This window comes from Schistocerca nitens, chromosome 1 (genome assembly GCF_023898315.1).
Source record: "Schistocerca nitens isolate TAMUIC-IGC-003100 chromosome 1, iqSchNite1.1, whole genome shotgun sequence".
NCBI lineage: Eukaryota > Metazoa > Arthropoda > Insecta > Orthoptera > Acrididae > Schistocerca > Schistocerca nitens.
In genome coordinates, this window is record NC_064614.1 from 307005133 (window position 1) to 307023264 (window position 18132).

Here is an 18132-nt window from a genome sequence, read left to right on the forward strand (position 1 = left end):
GACACTGGTCACTGGACTTGTTCTAAAAGCTCCCGTCACTAGGCAAATGCCACAGTGTTGCACTGGGTCAAGTAAACGCAATGCTGAGGGCACAGCTGAACTGTAAACCAGACTCCCATAGTCAAGGCGGGATTAAACAAGGGCTCTGTAGAGTTGCAGCAGCATAGAGTGATCTGCACCCCAGTTGGTGTTGCTCAGGCAGTGGAGGGCATTGAGGTGCTGCCAGCACATCCACTTAAGCTGAGGAAGGTGAGGTAGCCAAGTCAATCAGGTGTCGAAAACCAGTCCTAAAAATCAATACGTCTCCACTACAGTGAGTGGATTGTCATTAAGATAATATTCTGGTTCTGGATGAATGGTACGATGCTGATGAACTGTACACATGACTTTGCGGCTCAAAACTGGTAGCGGTGGGTTAGAGTCCAAGACTACCCCTTGTGAATGGCTCCCTGTAGGCGCTGCTCAGCAACACCAGTACTGGAGGAGCAATACAAAATGCAGAAGTCATCCGCATACAGAGAAGGGGAGACCGACGGCTCTACAGCTGCTGCTAGGCTGTTAATGGCGACTAAAAATAGAGATACAATACAGAGTCCTACGGAATGCCATTCTCCTGAATACGGGGGGAATTATGGCAGGCACCAACTTGGACATGGAAAGTATGGAGTGACAGGAAGTTTTGGATAAAAATCGGGAGCTGGCTCCAGAGACCCCATTCATACAATGTGGCAAGGACAATATGCAAAGGTGCTGAGGAGCTTGCACTCTGTAAAGGGGGTGTTATAGGTTTCACTGTGGCATGTAATGAACGAGAGGACTTTCCTTTCCATTCGCCGTTTGAGGGTACAAAATGCTGGTGGGTAGTTCTCTGGCGCATAGGCTTGAGCATAGTGCTCAGCAACGTGCTTGGCGATCACGACTGTGTCGGTAGAGAGCATGCCATTGATGTTAGTGCCAGGGACACCTGTTGGGGTTTGGCACCCAAAAAGATGTCTGATCTTAGTCCAGACTTGGGAAGGTGACATATGGCACCCAATGGTCAACACGTACCTCTCCCAACACTCCTGTTTCCATCGTTTTATAAGCAGGCGAACATGGGCACAGAGCCACTTAAAGGCTATTAGATGCTCTAAGGAAGGGTGCTACTTATGTCGCTGTAGAGCTCACCGACAGTCTTTAATTGCCTCAGCGACTTCCGGCAACCACAAAGGGACTGTCTTTCGCCGAGTGCACCCTAGAGAATGTGGGACCACTTTTCCGCCGCGGAGGAGATTGTTGTAGTGACCTGCTCAATCACAACATCAATGGTACCATGTGGGGAAGATTCAATTGTGACAACAGAGGTGATGGTTACCCAGTCTGCCTTGTTTAAAGCCCATCTCGGTAGGCGTCCATGGGCATGATGCCAAGGGAATGACAGGAAGATGAGGAAGTGGTCACTACCATACAAGTCATCATGTCCTCTCCAGTGGATAGATGGGACAAGTCCTGGGCTGCAAATTGATAAATCAATGGCCGAGTAACTACCATGAGCCACATTGAAATGTGTGGTGGCCCTAGTATTTAGAGGCAGAGGTCAAGTTGGGACAGTAAGTTTTCAACATCTCTGCCATGGCCAGTAAGCATGGTGCTACCCCACAAGGGGTTATGGGCATCAAAATATCCCAAAAGGAGGAAAGGTTTAGGGAGTTGATCAATCAGTACAGCCAGTACATTCAGGGGTACCGCACCATCTGGAGGGAGATATATGTTGCAGACAGTTATTTCCTGCATTGTCCGTATCCTTACAGGTACAACTTCAAGAGGAGTTTGAAGGGGCACAGGTTCACTACATACCGAGTTCATGACATAAATGCAAACTCCACCTGACACTATTATATTCGCTACGGTTCTTGTAATATCCCGTGTAGCCATGAAAGGCAGGGAGCCGTATTGCCGGAAACCAGGTTTCCTGGAGGGCAATGCAGAAAGCAGGTGTAAAGTTTAACAGGTGCCATAGCTCAGCCAGGTGGTGGAAAAAACTACTGCAATTCCACTGGAGGATGACTTGATTGTGAGACTGGGAAGGCATGAAACACTCAATGAGGCAGTCTGTGCCTCAGGGTCACCTGCTGCCACCGATTTATTTCCTGAACAGATTGTATCCATTGTGTCTGAGGGTCTGGTGAGATCTAGGTCTTCAGAGGATGCCAGACTCTTCACCTCATCCTCAGACGCAGAGCTTGTAGGCAGCGGTGGTGTGGGTGCCACTGCAAGTCCCTTGATCTTGGGGGACTTCTTTCTGGATTTCTCATACTGATCCTTGGGTTTCTCTTGCTGGGAGGGCTTCACTGATTCAGTGTCTGGGACTGTGGACTATCGTGAAGCCCTATGACCAGCTTCTTTTGGCACTTCAGACTTAACGTTTTTCTGGTTGAGAAGTGGGGACTGGTGTGTCCAGTGGTTGGGGGGACAGTGCTCCTGAGGTAGGCAGTATGAGAGCAACAGGGGACAGGAGTACCCCCCACCATCAAGGGGGCAGGTGTAGTCTTCCAGCTCTGACAGCCAACTGGAACTTGCGGAACTGATGGGGCTACAACTGTTCTCGCAGCAGCAGCAGCACAAGAGGAGGTCACAGCCACAGGATGTAGCCGCTCAAATTTCCTGTTCGCCTCAGTCCAGGGTCTTGTATTCCATGATTTTCCTTTCTTGCTGTAAAATCCTGCAGTCTGGTGAGCAAGCAGAATGATGCTCTCTGTAGCTGACACAGATGGGAGGCGGGGTACATAGTATTGGGACTGGATGGACATGCACAATCTTGACATGTGATGCTGGGAGTACAGCAGGAAGACATATGGGTGAACTTAAGCACTTAATGCACCACATTGGAGAGGGATATATGGCTTGACATGACAGTGATGGACCATCACCTTGACCTTCTCTGGTAATGTGTCACCCTCTAAAGCCAAAATGAAGGCACTGGTGGCAACCTGATTATCCCTCAGACCCCAACAGACAGGCCGGACGAAATGAACTCCTCATCGCTCTAAGTTGGCACGCAACTCGTGATCAGACTGCAAAAGAAGGTCCCTGCAGAATATAATACCCTGGACCATATTCAAGCAGTTATAAGGCATGATGGTGACAGAAACATCCCCCACCTTGTCACAAGCAAGTAGTGCCCGTGACTGGGCAGATGATGCCGTTTTTATCAAGACTGACCCTAACCACATTTTGAACAAGCCCTCCACTTCCCCAAACTTGTCCTCTAAATGCTCTACAACAAAAAATTGAGGCTTCATTGAGACAAACGAGTCCCCATCAGCTCTCGTACATACGAGATACCGGGGCGAATAAAGTCCACTGCCATCCTTAGCCTGGCATTCCTCCCATGGTGTGACCGGGGAGGGGAACGATTTAGGATCATACTTCCTTGCATTGTACTGAGACTTGGAATGTTTAAGAGACTGCTGGCATTTGATCACCAGCAAGTGACGACGTGGTACACTTCATTGCGCCTCATCCACCCTGATGCCACTCACTCCAACCAGAGGCCCTCCCCACGGGCGCCAACCAGCTGCAGCAAAAGCCACCTGGCAGGATGGCCATTGCCAGGAGTCCCGATGCCCCAGGGTGATGGGCATCTACTCCTTGGCATACGTGGGGAGTTAATGGCACAGGCATCAGCACAGTGATCCATGTGTAGTCAGGGGGCTACAACCAACAGGGTACATGGCAGCCCCACCACAATGGACTGGCTACCATGCTGGATATGAGGTGCAAAGAATTCTGTGGTCATCGTCTGTCACCGAAATTTCCTGGCAGATTAAAATTGTGTGCCCAACTGAGACTCGAACTCAGGACCTTTGCCTTTCGCGGGCAAGTGCTCTACCAACTGAGCTACTCAAGCACGACTCACACCCCGTCCTCACAGCTTTACTTCTGCCAGTACCTCGTCTCACAGTTTTAATCTGCCAGGAAATTTCATATCAGTGCACACTCCGCTGCAGAGCGAAAATCTCATTCTGGACACTGTCATCGTCGGTGCAGGAAATGACACTGCATAGTGGGTGGAGGAAAATGCACCCAGGAAGGTGTCCTCCTGAAAGAGATGGAGGATGAGCAGGACTGCAATGCCATGACAAGAAAGTGGGCGTAAGATCTCAATGCACGATGGACACGATGCACCATGTAAGGCCCCCTTCCCAAATTGGCTCGCTCTTTGGGAAAAGTTTGGAAAATGGAGGTCCAACCCTGCAAGGGACCATCATATAAAGGCCAAAAGGCGTGAGACTCTAAATAGTCACCTCTTACGACAGGCAGGAATACCTCGGGCCTATTGTAATCCCTGGACCTGGAGGGCGGTAAAAGTGGATGGATAGGAAGAACAAACCTGTAATGTTTGGATACAATATTAATAGTGTCCTGCTTGACACAGTCAACTCTTTAAAATATCTGGGCTTAAGACTGAAAAGCAATATAAAATGGAATGAGCATATGAGAACTGTGATATGGAAGGCAAAGGGTCGACTTCACTTTACAGGGAGAATTTTAGGAAAGTGTGTTTCACATGTATAGGAGACCACATATAGGACACGTGCAACCTATTCTTGAGTACTGCTAGAGTGTTTGGGGTCTTTACCAGGTTGGATTGAAAGAAGACGTCAAAGAAATTCAGAGGTAGGCTGCTAGATCTGTCACTGGTAGGTTTGAACAACATGTAAGTGTTACGGAGATGCTTTAGGAACTCAATTAGGAATCCCTGGAGGGAAGGCGACGTTCTTTTTGAGGGACACTATTGAGAAAATTTAGAGAACCAACATTTGAAGCTGACCACTGAATTATTCTAGTGCCGCCAACATACATTGTGCATAAGGACTGCGAAGATAGGATAAGAGAAATTGGAGCTCATATGGAGGCATATGGACAGTCATTTTTCCCTTGCTCTATTTGGAGTGGAACAGGGGAGGGAATGACTAGTAGTGGTACATTGAACCCTCCGCCACGTACCATACGGTGGCTTGTGGAGTATCTATGTAGAAGTAGATGCAGGTGTGGATGTAGATGTAGCAGTAGATATTTCAAAGTGAAATTTTTCATGTTTTTATAATCAAGGAACTTTGATATCTGAGAAGTATAAGAGACACATGTTTGTATTTAGGTTGCATGGTTAGGTTTATTTAAAAATGAAGAGTGATCCCTCTGTACAGCCCCCATATTTGGGTCCAACAGCCAGAAGATTAATAAACTAAAAAGTGTTACAGGAGATTCACAGGTGACAGATTGAGCTGTAACATAGCCCAAAGTCTAGATTGTCTTGGAAAGTGACAGCTTTGCTATGAGTTGGAAAAACCATGGAATGGGAATACTAAATCTTAAATGTGATGAAATAATGAGAACTCTAGGTTACGTTGAAAGATGACAGTTAAGTTGTAAGTTAGTGAAGGCAACAAATTTGATTTCATGAGAATAAATATATTCTTGTTATTATGCACATTTTAGACACATTGGCTTTTGAAAAGTGGTTTATATCCACTTTTCTGATTACATCATGCACCAATGCCAATGGGTAGTATCGGCAGCTTCAGTATTTCTCATGAGACAGCTAGAGAGAAATAATGAGTAAGGAGCTGTTGGAGAAAGGAGGCGTGGTAATATTGAGGTTACGAGGATTAAGGGTTCTCATTTATTTGAGTAACAATAATAATACAAGGCAATTTATGGATGTGCTTGACAGATCATAATGAGACATCACCCGAAGTCAACTGGTGGGTTGCAAACCTCACCACAGAGTCTGGAAGCAAAGTTGGCCCTAAATGCTTCTGTTCCCAGCTCAATACCAGCTTGGTGAATAGTGTTGACATTTCCCTCTATTATATTCATATCATTAATTTTGGATATAATTTTCAATCTGAAGCATACACTAGGCATCAATAATCCATTAGGGATCACATGTAAGTCTTGTAGAATTATATCAAATATGCTCCCTCTGCCCCATGTGAAAGTCGCTGAGTTACTGTAACATTCTGAGTGCTTTGAGGAATATTGATCTGATGTGTCTTAGGGTTGGTAAACACATAAATCACCCAACAAAAATTATTCCCAAATATTATGGTTGGTTGGTTTGGGGAAGGAGACCAGACAGCGAGGTCATCGGTCTCATCGGATTAGGGAAGGACGGGGAAGGAAGTCGGCCGCGCCCTTTGAAAGGAACCATCCCGGCATTTGCCTGGAGCGATTTAGGGAAATCACGGAAAACCTAAATCAGGATGGCCGGACGCGGGACCCAAATATTATGTTAATTTTTGAAACTCAGAGAGGCGCACTTCATCTGCTGAAAGCAATATGAGTACGGTAAAGTAAAAACACCCCCCCCCCCCCCCCCCCCCCCCCAATCCCATCCCCACATACATACAGTTTTCCCTAATGATAATTTGAAAGTACAGTGTTTGGTACATTCTTCCGAACTATTCATCATCAAACAATATTTGGAAATGCAGCCGGGTGCTGTCTTCAACAACCTCTGAAATTTCGACACATCCACAGCCCACAGGTGCAATGAGAGAATACTGTGCATGGAAATTTAGAACTTCAATATGTGGGGCATATCCAGAAAGATAAGACCTACACTGTAAACAACTAGTGCCTCCACACAACTGAAGGTGATGAATGTCAGATGTTATCTAGCGTGGATATTAATCACCAGCAGATGAGCAAGTAGCATTAATTCCATCCCCCCTTATTTGACTAGCAAGAGAGAGCAGGATTCCTAGCAAAATTTAATCAAAAACCTCCATTTTTTTTTATAAAGTTACTTGCTAATTTAGTTTCAACTGCTTCTATAATAATACTGTTCTTATAGATGAAACTGCACACCTAAATCTCTGTGTTGTTACATTCTACAGGATTTCATATGATTCTTACAGAATATGACAACACAAATTCTCCAACTTAACAGGCCTGCGAGACTCAGATAATACAATGGAAAATATAATAAAAAGAAAGCAAGCCTTTAAATTTTATGTCAGAAAATCTAATATGATATGCAGCATTCAAGTTAAAAACACACTCAATCTTTTAATTTAACATCAGTTGGGAAGTACACGTGGTATGTTTACTGGCTTCACAGTATTAAAGATGGGTGATCCGCTTTGGAACCAATTAAGAAGTGGGCTGTCAGTGACTTGGAAAAAAAGGAGCGGTAGCTCATCTGATCCAAAATGTCTCTCTGTTGACAATAGTGAGCAGGACAAAGAGTCTGTGGCAGACAATGATTCCATGTCACATGGTGAAGGAGACATTTCCCAAGTTGCAAAAACATGTGCTATAGACAATGTGCATGCACGGTTTTCCATTCTTACTAATGTGCACAATTTTTCTCAGCCATGAAAAGAATAAAAAATGAAGAAAGAAAGTTTTCCAGAAGACTGCATTAATGGAGGAAACACTTTGCCGCATTATACAAGGGTAAATGACAATTCTTTACAACATACCACAGTAGCATACAGGCAGCTGATATGAACCATTTGATGTAGGACACCTGTTTTCTATCAAGTCATGAAACAACCTCAAATTGGCTACAACTACAAAAGCTACAATGCAGGCATATCGTGCAAGATTTCAGTATTCTCTCACTATCTTGCATGAACTATTAGTCCTACCAAGTAAATAAATAACCTTTTCTGTATGAAATGTAATGGAGTTTAATTTCATACCAAAATACATTTTTGCTAGAGGCCACATTTTTTGAGTTATTCAAGACAAACATACAAAAGTGACCTCCAAACATACTCCAGTACCTATACTCAACCCCATCAGCTGGAATTTCTAGTACGTTTTTCATAGCACTCCTTCCTAACATTGTACAAAAATGTGCGGCTACACACTGTTTCCCATAGTTGACTTTACTGGCTTTCACCGACATTTCCTACTTTAGTTCTGAGGGTTCTATAGATGGTTCTCTTTTTTACAGTCTTTTTTTATGTAAGTTACAGTCATGAATGAGATAGTATTTCCTAAGATACTGAATGAGTTTACTCTTTCTATTTTCTGATTCCTTATTACAACAATGCTGGTAACTGGCTCCTGGTCCCTGAAAGTCATAACTTCTGTTTTCTTTGAAGATACAGAGTACATATCTTAGGTGTTGTGTATAAAATATGAATAGCTGTTTGGAATGTATTCTTAGCTGTACAGAAGTCCTGACCTGAAATGTGCAGCAATTGTTGAACTAGACAAATATTTTTTGAGGCATATTTCTCTAGAAAAAGTAATCCCTTAAACTGGTGGGAAACCAGAAAATTGTTATAGCCAACACTATACCAATTGGTTCTGAAAATATAATGCATTCCAGCTACATCAGTGCCCTGTACACGTATCTTTTCAAAAGCAAGATACCTATACACCAAGAAAAGAAACTAATTCACTTTGAGTAAAATAGGTCAAATTTCATTTATAAATCATCATACTGACTAATTTTGTCTTCTTTGGCAATAATATTGTCATATTTATCTAAACGATTCAATGTAGATACTTAATTACAATTAGGTTATGATTCTTATATTTGTATTTTGTCTTCAAATTTTGCATGGAAACATAACAAGAATCATTCATGCTTTTAAAACTGTCCCACTTGATAAAATTTTCTCGGGCTTCCAGTTGCATCCAGTGGTTTAAAATCCATGTGCTTTCGGCTGAATTCCCTTTGGCCGTTGTCAAGTGGTGATGTCAAATGATTGCTGCTGCTGTTCTTCGACAGCCACACTGTCTTCAGTGACATCACTGGTGCTCGCTCCAGCGACATATATGGTAATGTTTTTATGGCGTGCTTGCCACACCTGCTTCAACTTTCTGATGGCCTGGTTCCAAGCTCTGCTTAGCTGCAGGCCACAGTCTTTATTGAGGGTGTTGTCAGAAATTTTTAACTTGATCCCTTCTTTCATACCACTGTCCCAAAAACTTGTAGACTGCACAATAACAGATGTCTCAGCAAATGCAATACGGTGTCTATTCTCTAAAGCATGTTCCGCCATGTTTGATTTCTCAGGATACCGCAAGTTAAAACATCTCTTGTGTTCCACGCGGTGCTGTTCAATAGCATGTATAGTCTGTCTGATATAGAACTGTCCACACCCACACAGTATTCTATATACTCCTGGCATTCTGAGTCCAACATAGTCTTTCATAGGCCGCATTAGCTGTCAAATTTTAGTCGGTGCTCTAAAAACTGTATTGATTTTATGCTTCTTTAGAAGCTGGCTAATCTTTCCTGTTATTGAGCCACAGAACAGCAAGAATGCAAGCTTCTTCAAGCCCTCATCTGAGGTCTTCTGCTTATGTTTTGTCCAGCAAGATGGCCTGCAAAATCTGGCTGTTGTTGTAGCCATTTTCTTTGAAGACTTTCCGCAAGAGGCTCAGTTCCTTCGGAAGGCTTTCAGCATCTGAAACAGTTTCTGCTCGATGTAACAATGTCCTCAGAACAGAACTTTTCTGTGAAGGATGGTGATAGCTGCTAGCATGCAGATACCTGTCTGTGTGGGTGGGTTTCTGATAAACACTGTGGCTGAGACACCCATTTTCTTTCCGACGGACAAGAACATCTAGAAAAGGCTAGGCACCATCTGTCTACTATGTTATCATCAATGCTGTTGATGTGGTTGAAAAATTCTCCCAGCTTTTCATGCCCATGAGGCCACGCAACGAAGGTGTCATAGACGTAATGACAAAAGCAACCAAGTTTTGCAGGAGCTGTGTCCAGGGTAGTGTTGTCAAAGTACTACATGAAGAGGTTGGCTATAATTGGAGCTAATGGGCTTCCCATCACAATGCTGTCTATCTGGTTAAAATAATCTCCATCACACAAAAAATACAAAGATGTCAGAGTGTGCTTAAATAAATCCACTACAGTGTCTTCAAACAACTGAGAGAGCAAATCTAAAGCGTCTTTGCTGGGAACCTGCATGAATAATGACACAACACCACCCTATCTCCTTCTCTGAGGTGGGGTTGCATCTCAAACAGATTGTATGTACTATTGAACAGTGTTGTGCGGAATACAATACCTACGGTATCCTGAAAAATCAGCAGTGGCGGAACATGCTTTACAAAACAGACACTGTGCTGCATTTGCCGAGACATCTGTTATTACATGAACTACCAGTTTTTGGGACATTGTTATAAAAGAGGTGATTGAGTTAAAAATTTCTGACAACCCCCTCAATAAAGATGGCGGCCTACAGCTAAGCACAGCTTGGAACCCAGCCATCGGAAGTTGAAGCAAGTGCAGCAACCGCACGATGAAAACATTACCATATATGGCACTGGAGGGAGCACCAGTGATGTCACTGATGACAGCGCAGCTATATAAGGACAGCAGCAGCAATCATTTGACAGTCACCAATTGACAATGGCTGAGGAGAACTCGGCTGAAAGCTCGTGGAATTTAAACCACTGGTTTTGGTTGGAGGCTTGATAATATTTTATCATTATATATCGCCACGAAACTATGCATTCGTATATTACTGTCCCACTTGATAAGAAGCAATTAGGAATTTTTTGTAATATTTTAAATATTTAAAGCAGATGAAATATAGAACTTTTAATTCTCGGAACTACTAGGGACCTAACATAAACTTATTACTTCTCTACCTATGTTCTTTCAAAATAGGACCAAATCCGATAAAAATGCTGCTATAGTGACCTGAATTAAAAAAAGATGAAGCACCTTTCTTTCATTTACTTTTGTGAGTGAATGGTGACTTGTAAGTCACAAAAAGCAGCTAATTCATTCCAGAGAGTGAGCAGTTCTTATCCAATCTCTGAAAAGAATGGTTTTACCCATCTCTACAGAGTGTACAAAATTTACTGTGATTACTGTAGTCAGTCACATTCATTGGGGACAGCATGTGCCTTCTCCATAAATACACAAGGGGTATGCTCTTAGTTTATGAGACAAACTAGAAATTTACAAGTGTAAGAAGAAATGAAGGAAGACTAGGGTTTAATCTCTCATCAACAATGAAGTCATTAGAGACTAAGCACAAGCTCTGGCCAAGGAGGGATTTGGGGGGGGGGGGGGCAATCAGCTGTGTCCTTTCAAAGTAACCAACCTGACATTCCCCTTAACCCCTTAACTGATTTAGGAAAATCACAAAAAATGGAAATCTGGGTAGTTATGCAGGAATTTGAACTGCTGTTCTCCCTAATATGACTCTGTCTCACCACCACTGCATCACCTTACTTGTTACTAGAGGAAGAAGATGTAACAAAGAGTACTTATGAACAGGATGACAGTGTGGCTAATGCCATCTTTGTTATGTATGACAATTTATTATAGAAACAGATTATTATTCATTCCTCTGGTGCTAAATAAAGTGTTTAATGTTTGGTATTTCTTTATGACAGTGAGTTGGGCAGCGCTCTCCAATGCCAGAATTAGTGTGTGCATTTGTTCAGTGTTCTATCACATATGGAAATGGCTTTTTGTGTGCTTTCTTTGTATTTTACACTTATCTGAAGATATCCCCACATGAACACTTCATGTAGTGTAGTAAATGTCACTTTTAGGCTGTTTTCCTAAATTGGTTTTTATACTGATTAAGTATTTTTACTGAACTAAACCTTTTTCAAGTTCTACCCTATTACACTGCACACCAAAGCTGCACCCGGACAGAAATGTCTGGAAGTCTTTGGTGCTAACTACTTCAAACAACTGAAGGACTGAAGGATGCTATAGCTTTATTGAAGCATAATGGGCATAGTGAGCATCAATCATCTGAGATTGGAATTACAGCTAATCTCTCTTGAGGAGTAAGGGAGAAAAATTCATGAGATATGGAAACATAGCAGAAGTAACTTGGAGGAGACAAGAATCCTGGATCAAGCGAGGGGACTAGGTATAAGTCAGAAATACATAAGAAACAGAACAATTTAAAAGTTAAGTTAAAACACACACTACACATATTCTGTAGGAGAATACAGTGACTGTCTTGTAAACAACACTGATTCATTTCATTTTTTCAGCCACACATCACAAAGTTTGTGAAAAATACAATAAAACAGAGTTGAGATTCACATTCCACTATGACACGCCATGAACTACAGGAAGCTAATTTGTGAAGAGTAAATCAACATAGCTGTAATCTTAAATGTAAAGTAATATGTAATAGACCTTTACCTTTGTTTGGACTTCAACATCGTATGCTGCTTTTTTGAGCTCAAAATCTCTCTGTGCTTTTGCAATTTCTGTATCATTCAGAAATCTGTAATACATATTAGATTAAATATATTGGATTTCTTTTGTCATACAATAATACATTATTTCCAGAAACATTTACAACAATTGCTTAAAAAACTAACCTGGCAGCCATACGTTCTTCTTCAGCAATAGCTTCTTTAATTTGGGCATCTCTCCTTGCTTCAGCTTCACCAATGCGAGCATCCCTCTTAACTTCAGCTGTCCTGGCCATACCCAAGCTTTTCAGATACCCCTATCAAAAATAAAATGAACTACAGAATATTAAAAATAACTACAAGCCACATAAACAACTACAATGTCCATGGTGCATCAAACCACAATGAGACACTTCGTGGACCAAAAGAAGAGTGTCTACTAACCAAATGCTGAAATTGGGACAATCAAGTAAGGCCGACAGACAAATTAAGAACAAAATTTTGGCTTTGAGCACCAGGAGAATGAGAATGAATGAAAATATGAGTCTGTGTGAGAGAGAGAGATGTTGATGAGAAAGGGAGGTCATATAGTTCTGTAGATCAAAAGAGATTTAAAATAGCACCTGACTGAGTGAAGAGATCAAAGAGGAGATTTATGAACTGAAAACTTCAGTAAATAATTTAGGAATAACCACTTAAAAAACAATAAAGGCATTGAGTCATCCATAGGCACTTGAACAAAACTGTAAACCTGCTACCTTTCAGACAAATCCCTTTTTGAGCAAGAGTACACACTCTCTCTCTCTCTCTCTCTCTCTCTCTCTCTCTCCCTCCCCCCCCCCCCCTCCCTCTCCCTCCTGTGCAGTTAGAATGTGTCACCTGAATACACAGTGTAGTTGTACAGCTGGTGTGTGTGTGTGTGTGTGTGTGTGTGTGTGTGTGTGTGTGTGTGCTGCCTTGAAAATGGATTCATCCAAAAACTATCAAGTTCTCAGCGTTTTTTATGTGCCTGTCAAAAACTCAACACCTCTATTATTTACTCCTAAATTATTTACATTATGCCAGAACTTTTCATCAGCATACTTTTTCACTGAAAGGCTAGAGGAGCAATTGGATGAAGTTCCTGAAGAGCTGGTGGAAGGAGGGTGCAGAGCAGTCAAAGTATTCATTAGTGCTAGCGATTTAGATGTGCTGTGTGTATGAAACCTCTGAACAGAACTGATAATAACAGAATTGGAGAATAATGGTGGCAATTATAGTGACAATGATTACCAAAGTACAAAAGGCAGCTAAAATAATAGAAGAATTTATATGTCCAGTAAACTAGATAAAAAGGCAGTAGTGTCATATCTGTAAAAGGAACTCAAGACATTTATATCTGAAGAGGAGCATGTAAAAGAGCTATGGCTCAGGTTTAGGAGATTCATGGACGATGCACTTAATACTTAGTAGAACAGTATGATGGGAAGAACCCACCAAGGTGTATAGTCAACTGTATAGAAACTAAAGAACCAGAGACTACTACATAACATGTGCAAGAAAGCCTACAGCAATAGATAGGGAGACTCTCTGAGCACTATGGGACTTAACTTTTGAGGTCATCAGTCCCCTAGAACTTAGAACTATTAAACCTAACTAACCTAAGAACATCACACACATCCATGCCTGAGGCAGGATTCGAACCTGCTGTCGCGCGGTAGATAGGGGGAGTCTCAATGAAACTTATTTGGACGTCATGAGGGCAATGCATGAAACCTCGAATGACTAACTTAGCACAACACCATTGAAGGATCTCTCACAAAACCTAAAGAAATCTGGTCATATGTAAAGGCTTTTAGTGGTACCAAAGTTAAGTGTTCAGACACTCGTAGGTGAGACAGGGAATGAAACTGAGAGTAACAAAGCAAAAGCAAACATTGCACACAATTTTTACATTTCTCACACCACTGCAAAGGTGTTGTTGTTGTTGTTGTTGTTGTTGGTGGTGGTGGTGGTGATGGTGATGATGATGATGATGATGATGATGATGATGATGATGATGATGGCTTCAACTGAACTAAGTTCCAGGGCACAATGGAATCCATATCAGATTCTACACTGCATTTGAGCATTCTTTTAACCTTAATCGACCATAAATCCCCTGCTTAGGGGACACTGCCTTAAAGTAGCACTGTCTGTGCAGATGAGGTGGTTTATGCACTATAGATCCAGAGGGCAATACTGTCAGTAGGTTTGCTTCCAGCAGGGCCACCCAAAAGGGAGGAGCCAGATGAAGTGTATCCTACAATGGCCCGTTAGTATTCTTCTTCTATCCTCAACATGTCTTTAATCTGTCCTTTTCCTGTCATCTCAAATCATAAACAAGGTGTGTGTGTGAGGGGGGGGGCTCTTAGGCATAGGGAAGCCAGCTAGGGAAGTAAACTCTTAAAAGAAAACTGAGAAAGTGGAGGTTCTGAGGTGGCTGCCTCACCACTTGACTAAGGAACTGTAGGCCAGTCACTGTAAAGACATGATTAAAGAAACAACAGTAAAACACAGCTGGACAGGCTCAAAATTGAAGACTTTTGGTACGAAAAAGACAACAAAAATAGGTTTCTGGAATGTCAAATCAGAAAGAAGGTACCAATTACATTAGAGATGAAGTATAGATTGGGCTGGTCTTAGTGAAGTGAGATGGCTAGATTTTGGAGGAATCCAAACACAAGATGGATATACCTTTTTATACCCTCCACCTGCTGGAGAGTATACAGAGCACAGAAATGGGGTTAGACTTCTGTTAATCAAAGGAGCAAATGAACCTTATGAGATGGAAACCGGTTCCAGAAAGATTACTAATGGCATGCTTTAATAAGACCAGACTTTGTAATATCACAATTATCTAATGCTACACTGCTGTGGAAACCTCAGATGCTGAACAATTTTTTTTCTGTACATATATAGTTTTACCACTTCTTAAGAAACATCATTAAAAGGACCAGCAAGAGATATCTTCACTATTCTGGGAGATCTAAATGCAAAAGTTAGAAACAATAATGAAGGTTTAAAGCATATGATGGGAGTCCATAGCATTGGAGAAATGAATGAAAATGTTGATATGCTTTCAAACTTCTGTGTCAGTCACAATTTGATGATCGGAGGTACAGTACTTCCACACAAAAATTGCCATAAGGTTACATGGGTATCCCCTGACCACAGAATGGAAAATCAAATTGATCTTGTAGCACTGAGCAAAAAATTTAGATCACTGATGGATGTCAGAAGTAAAGGTAGAGCCAATGTTGGCAGTGATCACCACTTTATTGTCACAAATATAAATTGAAAATCATGGCTACAAATACAGACTTTAAATAATGGAACAAAATATATATGTGCGAAAATTCAGAACACAGTAACAGAAAATTAAGAATAATTCCATATTGAGCAAAGAAACAGCTGTGTGTTGTTCCATGCAGCACAGGAAAATGATGAAAATAATGTTGATGACACATGGACTCAGGTTATGGACATCTACTGCAATGTGAGTGGAAAGATCCTTGACTTTAAAAACCATCTGGAGAAAGATTCAATGTCTGAGAGTACATGGAATTTGGTAAACTGTAGAAAAGACATTAAGGCAAATTAAATATAAGTAAAAGAACGAAAAAGAAAACTCTGATACAAGCTGAGTACAGAGCTAGTGACTCTATTAAGAGAATTGTGAAGAATGATATAAAGTGGATGATGAACAAGCTATGAGGGCAGAGACAGCCACAGCAATGGGAGACACTAAAGAACTGTACAAAATCACTATAATATTACAAAAGCTTTGGACAAGAACAAATCTGGGAAAAGCAAGGAGTGTCAAATGTTGACAGCAAGAGATTAATTTAAAAGATGGAGATGTCTTTCTCCAGTGCCTAACATGAAGCAATCCAAAGAATGGGTGAAACAATTAAAGGTATCAGATGTCAATAAGAGACAACATAAACATACCATGTTGAAATCAAAATAACCCTCAAACACATAAAGAATGGGAAGCATCCAGGAAAGGATAATATTGCACCTGAGATGCTTAAAGCAGACACTGACACCCCTGTGAACGTACTGCATCCATTGTTTGAGAAGACATGGACAGAAGAGAAACTACCAAAGGATTGGAAAGACGGACTGATAATTAATTTGCCAATGAAAGAGGATGCTACCAGCTGTAATAACTGGCGAGTCATCACCCTCCTCTCTGTACCAAGTAAAGTATTATGCAGATTAGTGCTAAATCATTTTAAGGACTCTGTGGATGCATGGCTAAGAAAGATCAAGCTGGAGTCAGAGACATCAAAGTTGTGTCAATCTCATCAATACTATGTATAATACTTGAGCAGAGTTTATTTATTTTGAAAAGGCATTTGACTTCCTTAATTGAAGAAGAAAATGGAATGCCGTCAAAGATTATCAATATTGTTAAAGCAATGCATGAGGGATACAAATGTAGGGTACTGCACAATGGGAAATTTATTGAACCTATGCAAACAAATGCTGGGCTGAAGCAAAGATGTATTTTGTCACCAACCTTGTTCCTATTGGTGATGGACAGTATAATGAATGAGTGTTGTTGGTGGCAGAAGAAGTGTTCAATGGGGAATGCAAGACAGGCTTGAAAACCTTGATTTTGCTGCTGATCTGTATCTGTTCTTGCAAAGATATCTTGATATCAAAGAAAATCTGGCAAGACTGCAAGAGGAAGCAAAAATTGTAAAGACTGCAAGAGGAAACAAAAATTGTAGGACTAAAAGTAAATGCTCAGAAAACTCAAAAAATGAGAATGCAATCTGAAAAACAGACAAAGCTAACAGTGTATGGAAATGAATTTGAACAAGTAGATTCCTTTGTATTCTAGGAAGTACCATTTGTAAAGATGGAGAGGCAGAGGAAGAGAGAAAGATTGAGATACTGATGGCAAATGGAGCCTTTGTACAACCATATCCTGTCTGGCACAATAAGAACATCTCAAGACAAACCAAGCTGTGACTGTTCAACAGAAATTTAAAGCCAGTCTTCCTGTATAGTTTTGAAACATAGAAGGTAACAAACATGACTGTAAACCAGCTGCAAGTCTATATTAACCATTGCCTTTGGCAAATTATAAATGTGACGTGGCCAGATGTAACATCAAATGAACTGTGGGAAATGACAAAGCAGTGACCAATTCTTGAGCAAATAAAGGAAAGGAAATGGAGGTGGACTGGTCACACAATATGCAAAGAACATGGAGCTACTGAAAAGACAGCACTGGATTGGAACCCACAAGAAGCATGGAGAAGTGGCCTCCAAAGAAAGACATTGAAAAAAATGGTGGGAGAAGAACCTCTCAAAGACTTAAGACTTGGAATGAAGTGAAATGTTTTGCTGCCAGCAGAACCAATGGGAGGTCATTACTGCTGCCCTTTTATGTTCCAAAAGGAGCCTCGGTGGCTCAGATGGATAGAGCGTCTGCCATGTAAGCAGGAGATCCCAGGTTCGAGTCCCGGTCGGGGCACACATTTTCACCTATCCCCATTGATATATATCAACGCCCGTCAGCAGATGAAGGTGTTAAATTAAATCTAATTTTGTTCTTGGTAGCTGCAGGTCATCAATGGCGTCTGTTCTTTCCATATAAGTGTATATAGAGAAGGGCAGCATGAAAAGTCACAGGTTTGTCTGATCCATGGGTCAGTGTCATGAAGACCCTTCTTAGAAAGTTTCTGGAGCAACTTTAAGTGATTAATCTAGGAATGTATTATAACCTACTACTATCACTCCCATAGCTATCGCAAAGACAAGGCCAAACTAATTACAGCACATACAGAGGCATATATACAATCATTCTTCTCATGCTCCATATGTGAAAGGAACTAGAAAAAAGCCTAATAACTGGCACAATGGCATGTGCCCTCTGCCAAGCACTTCACAGTGATCTGCAGAGTACGGATGTTTATGTAGATTTGACCTTCGGTTTCTTCCATT

The 18132-nt window shown here is 41.5% G+C and overlaps 1 protein-coding gene and 1 non-coding gene across 2 annotated transcripts in view; one reads left to right on the top strand and one right to left on the bottom strand.

Moving 5' to 3' along the window:
* Positions 1–18132, bottom strand: part of LOC126248509 (flotillin-1) — a 167378-nt gene that overhangs the window by 41575 nt on the left and 107671 nt on the right. The window contains exons 6-7 of the mRNA XM_049949558.1: positions 12337–12467; positions 12155–12239 (exon numbers count right to left, since the gene is read on the bottom strand). Coding sequence (XP_049805515.1) covers positions 12155–12239; positions 12337–12467 — 216 coding nt within the window. The remainder of the gene's footprint in view (positions 1–12154; positions 12240–12336; positions 12468–18132) is intronic.
* Trnat-ugu (transfer RNA threonine (anticodon UGU)) lies at positions 17589–17662 on the top strand. Its single transcript has one exon. It is a non-coding gene; the product is annotated as a tRNA-Thr (tRNA).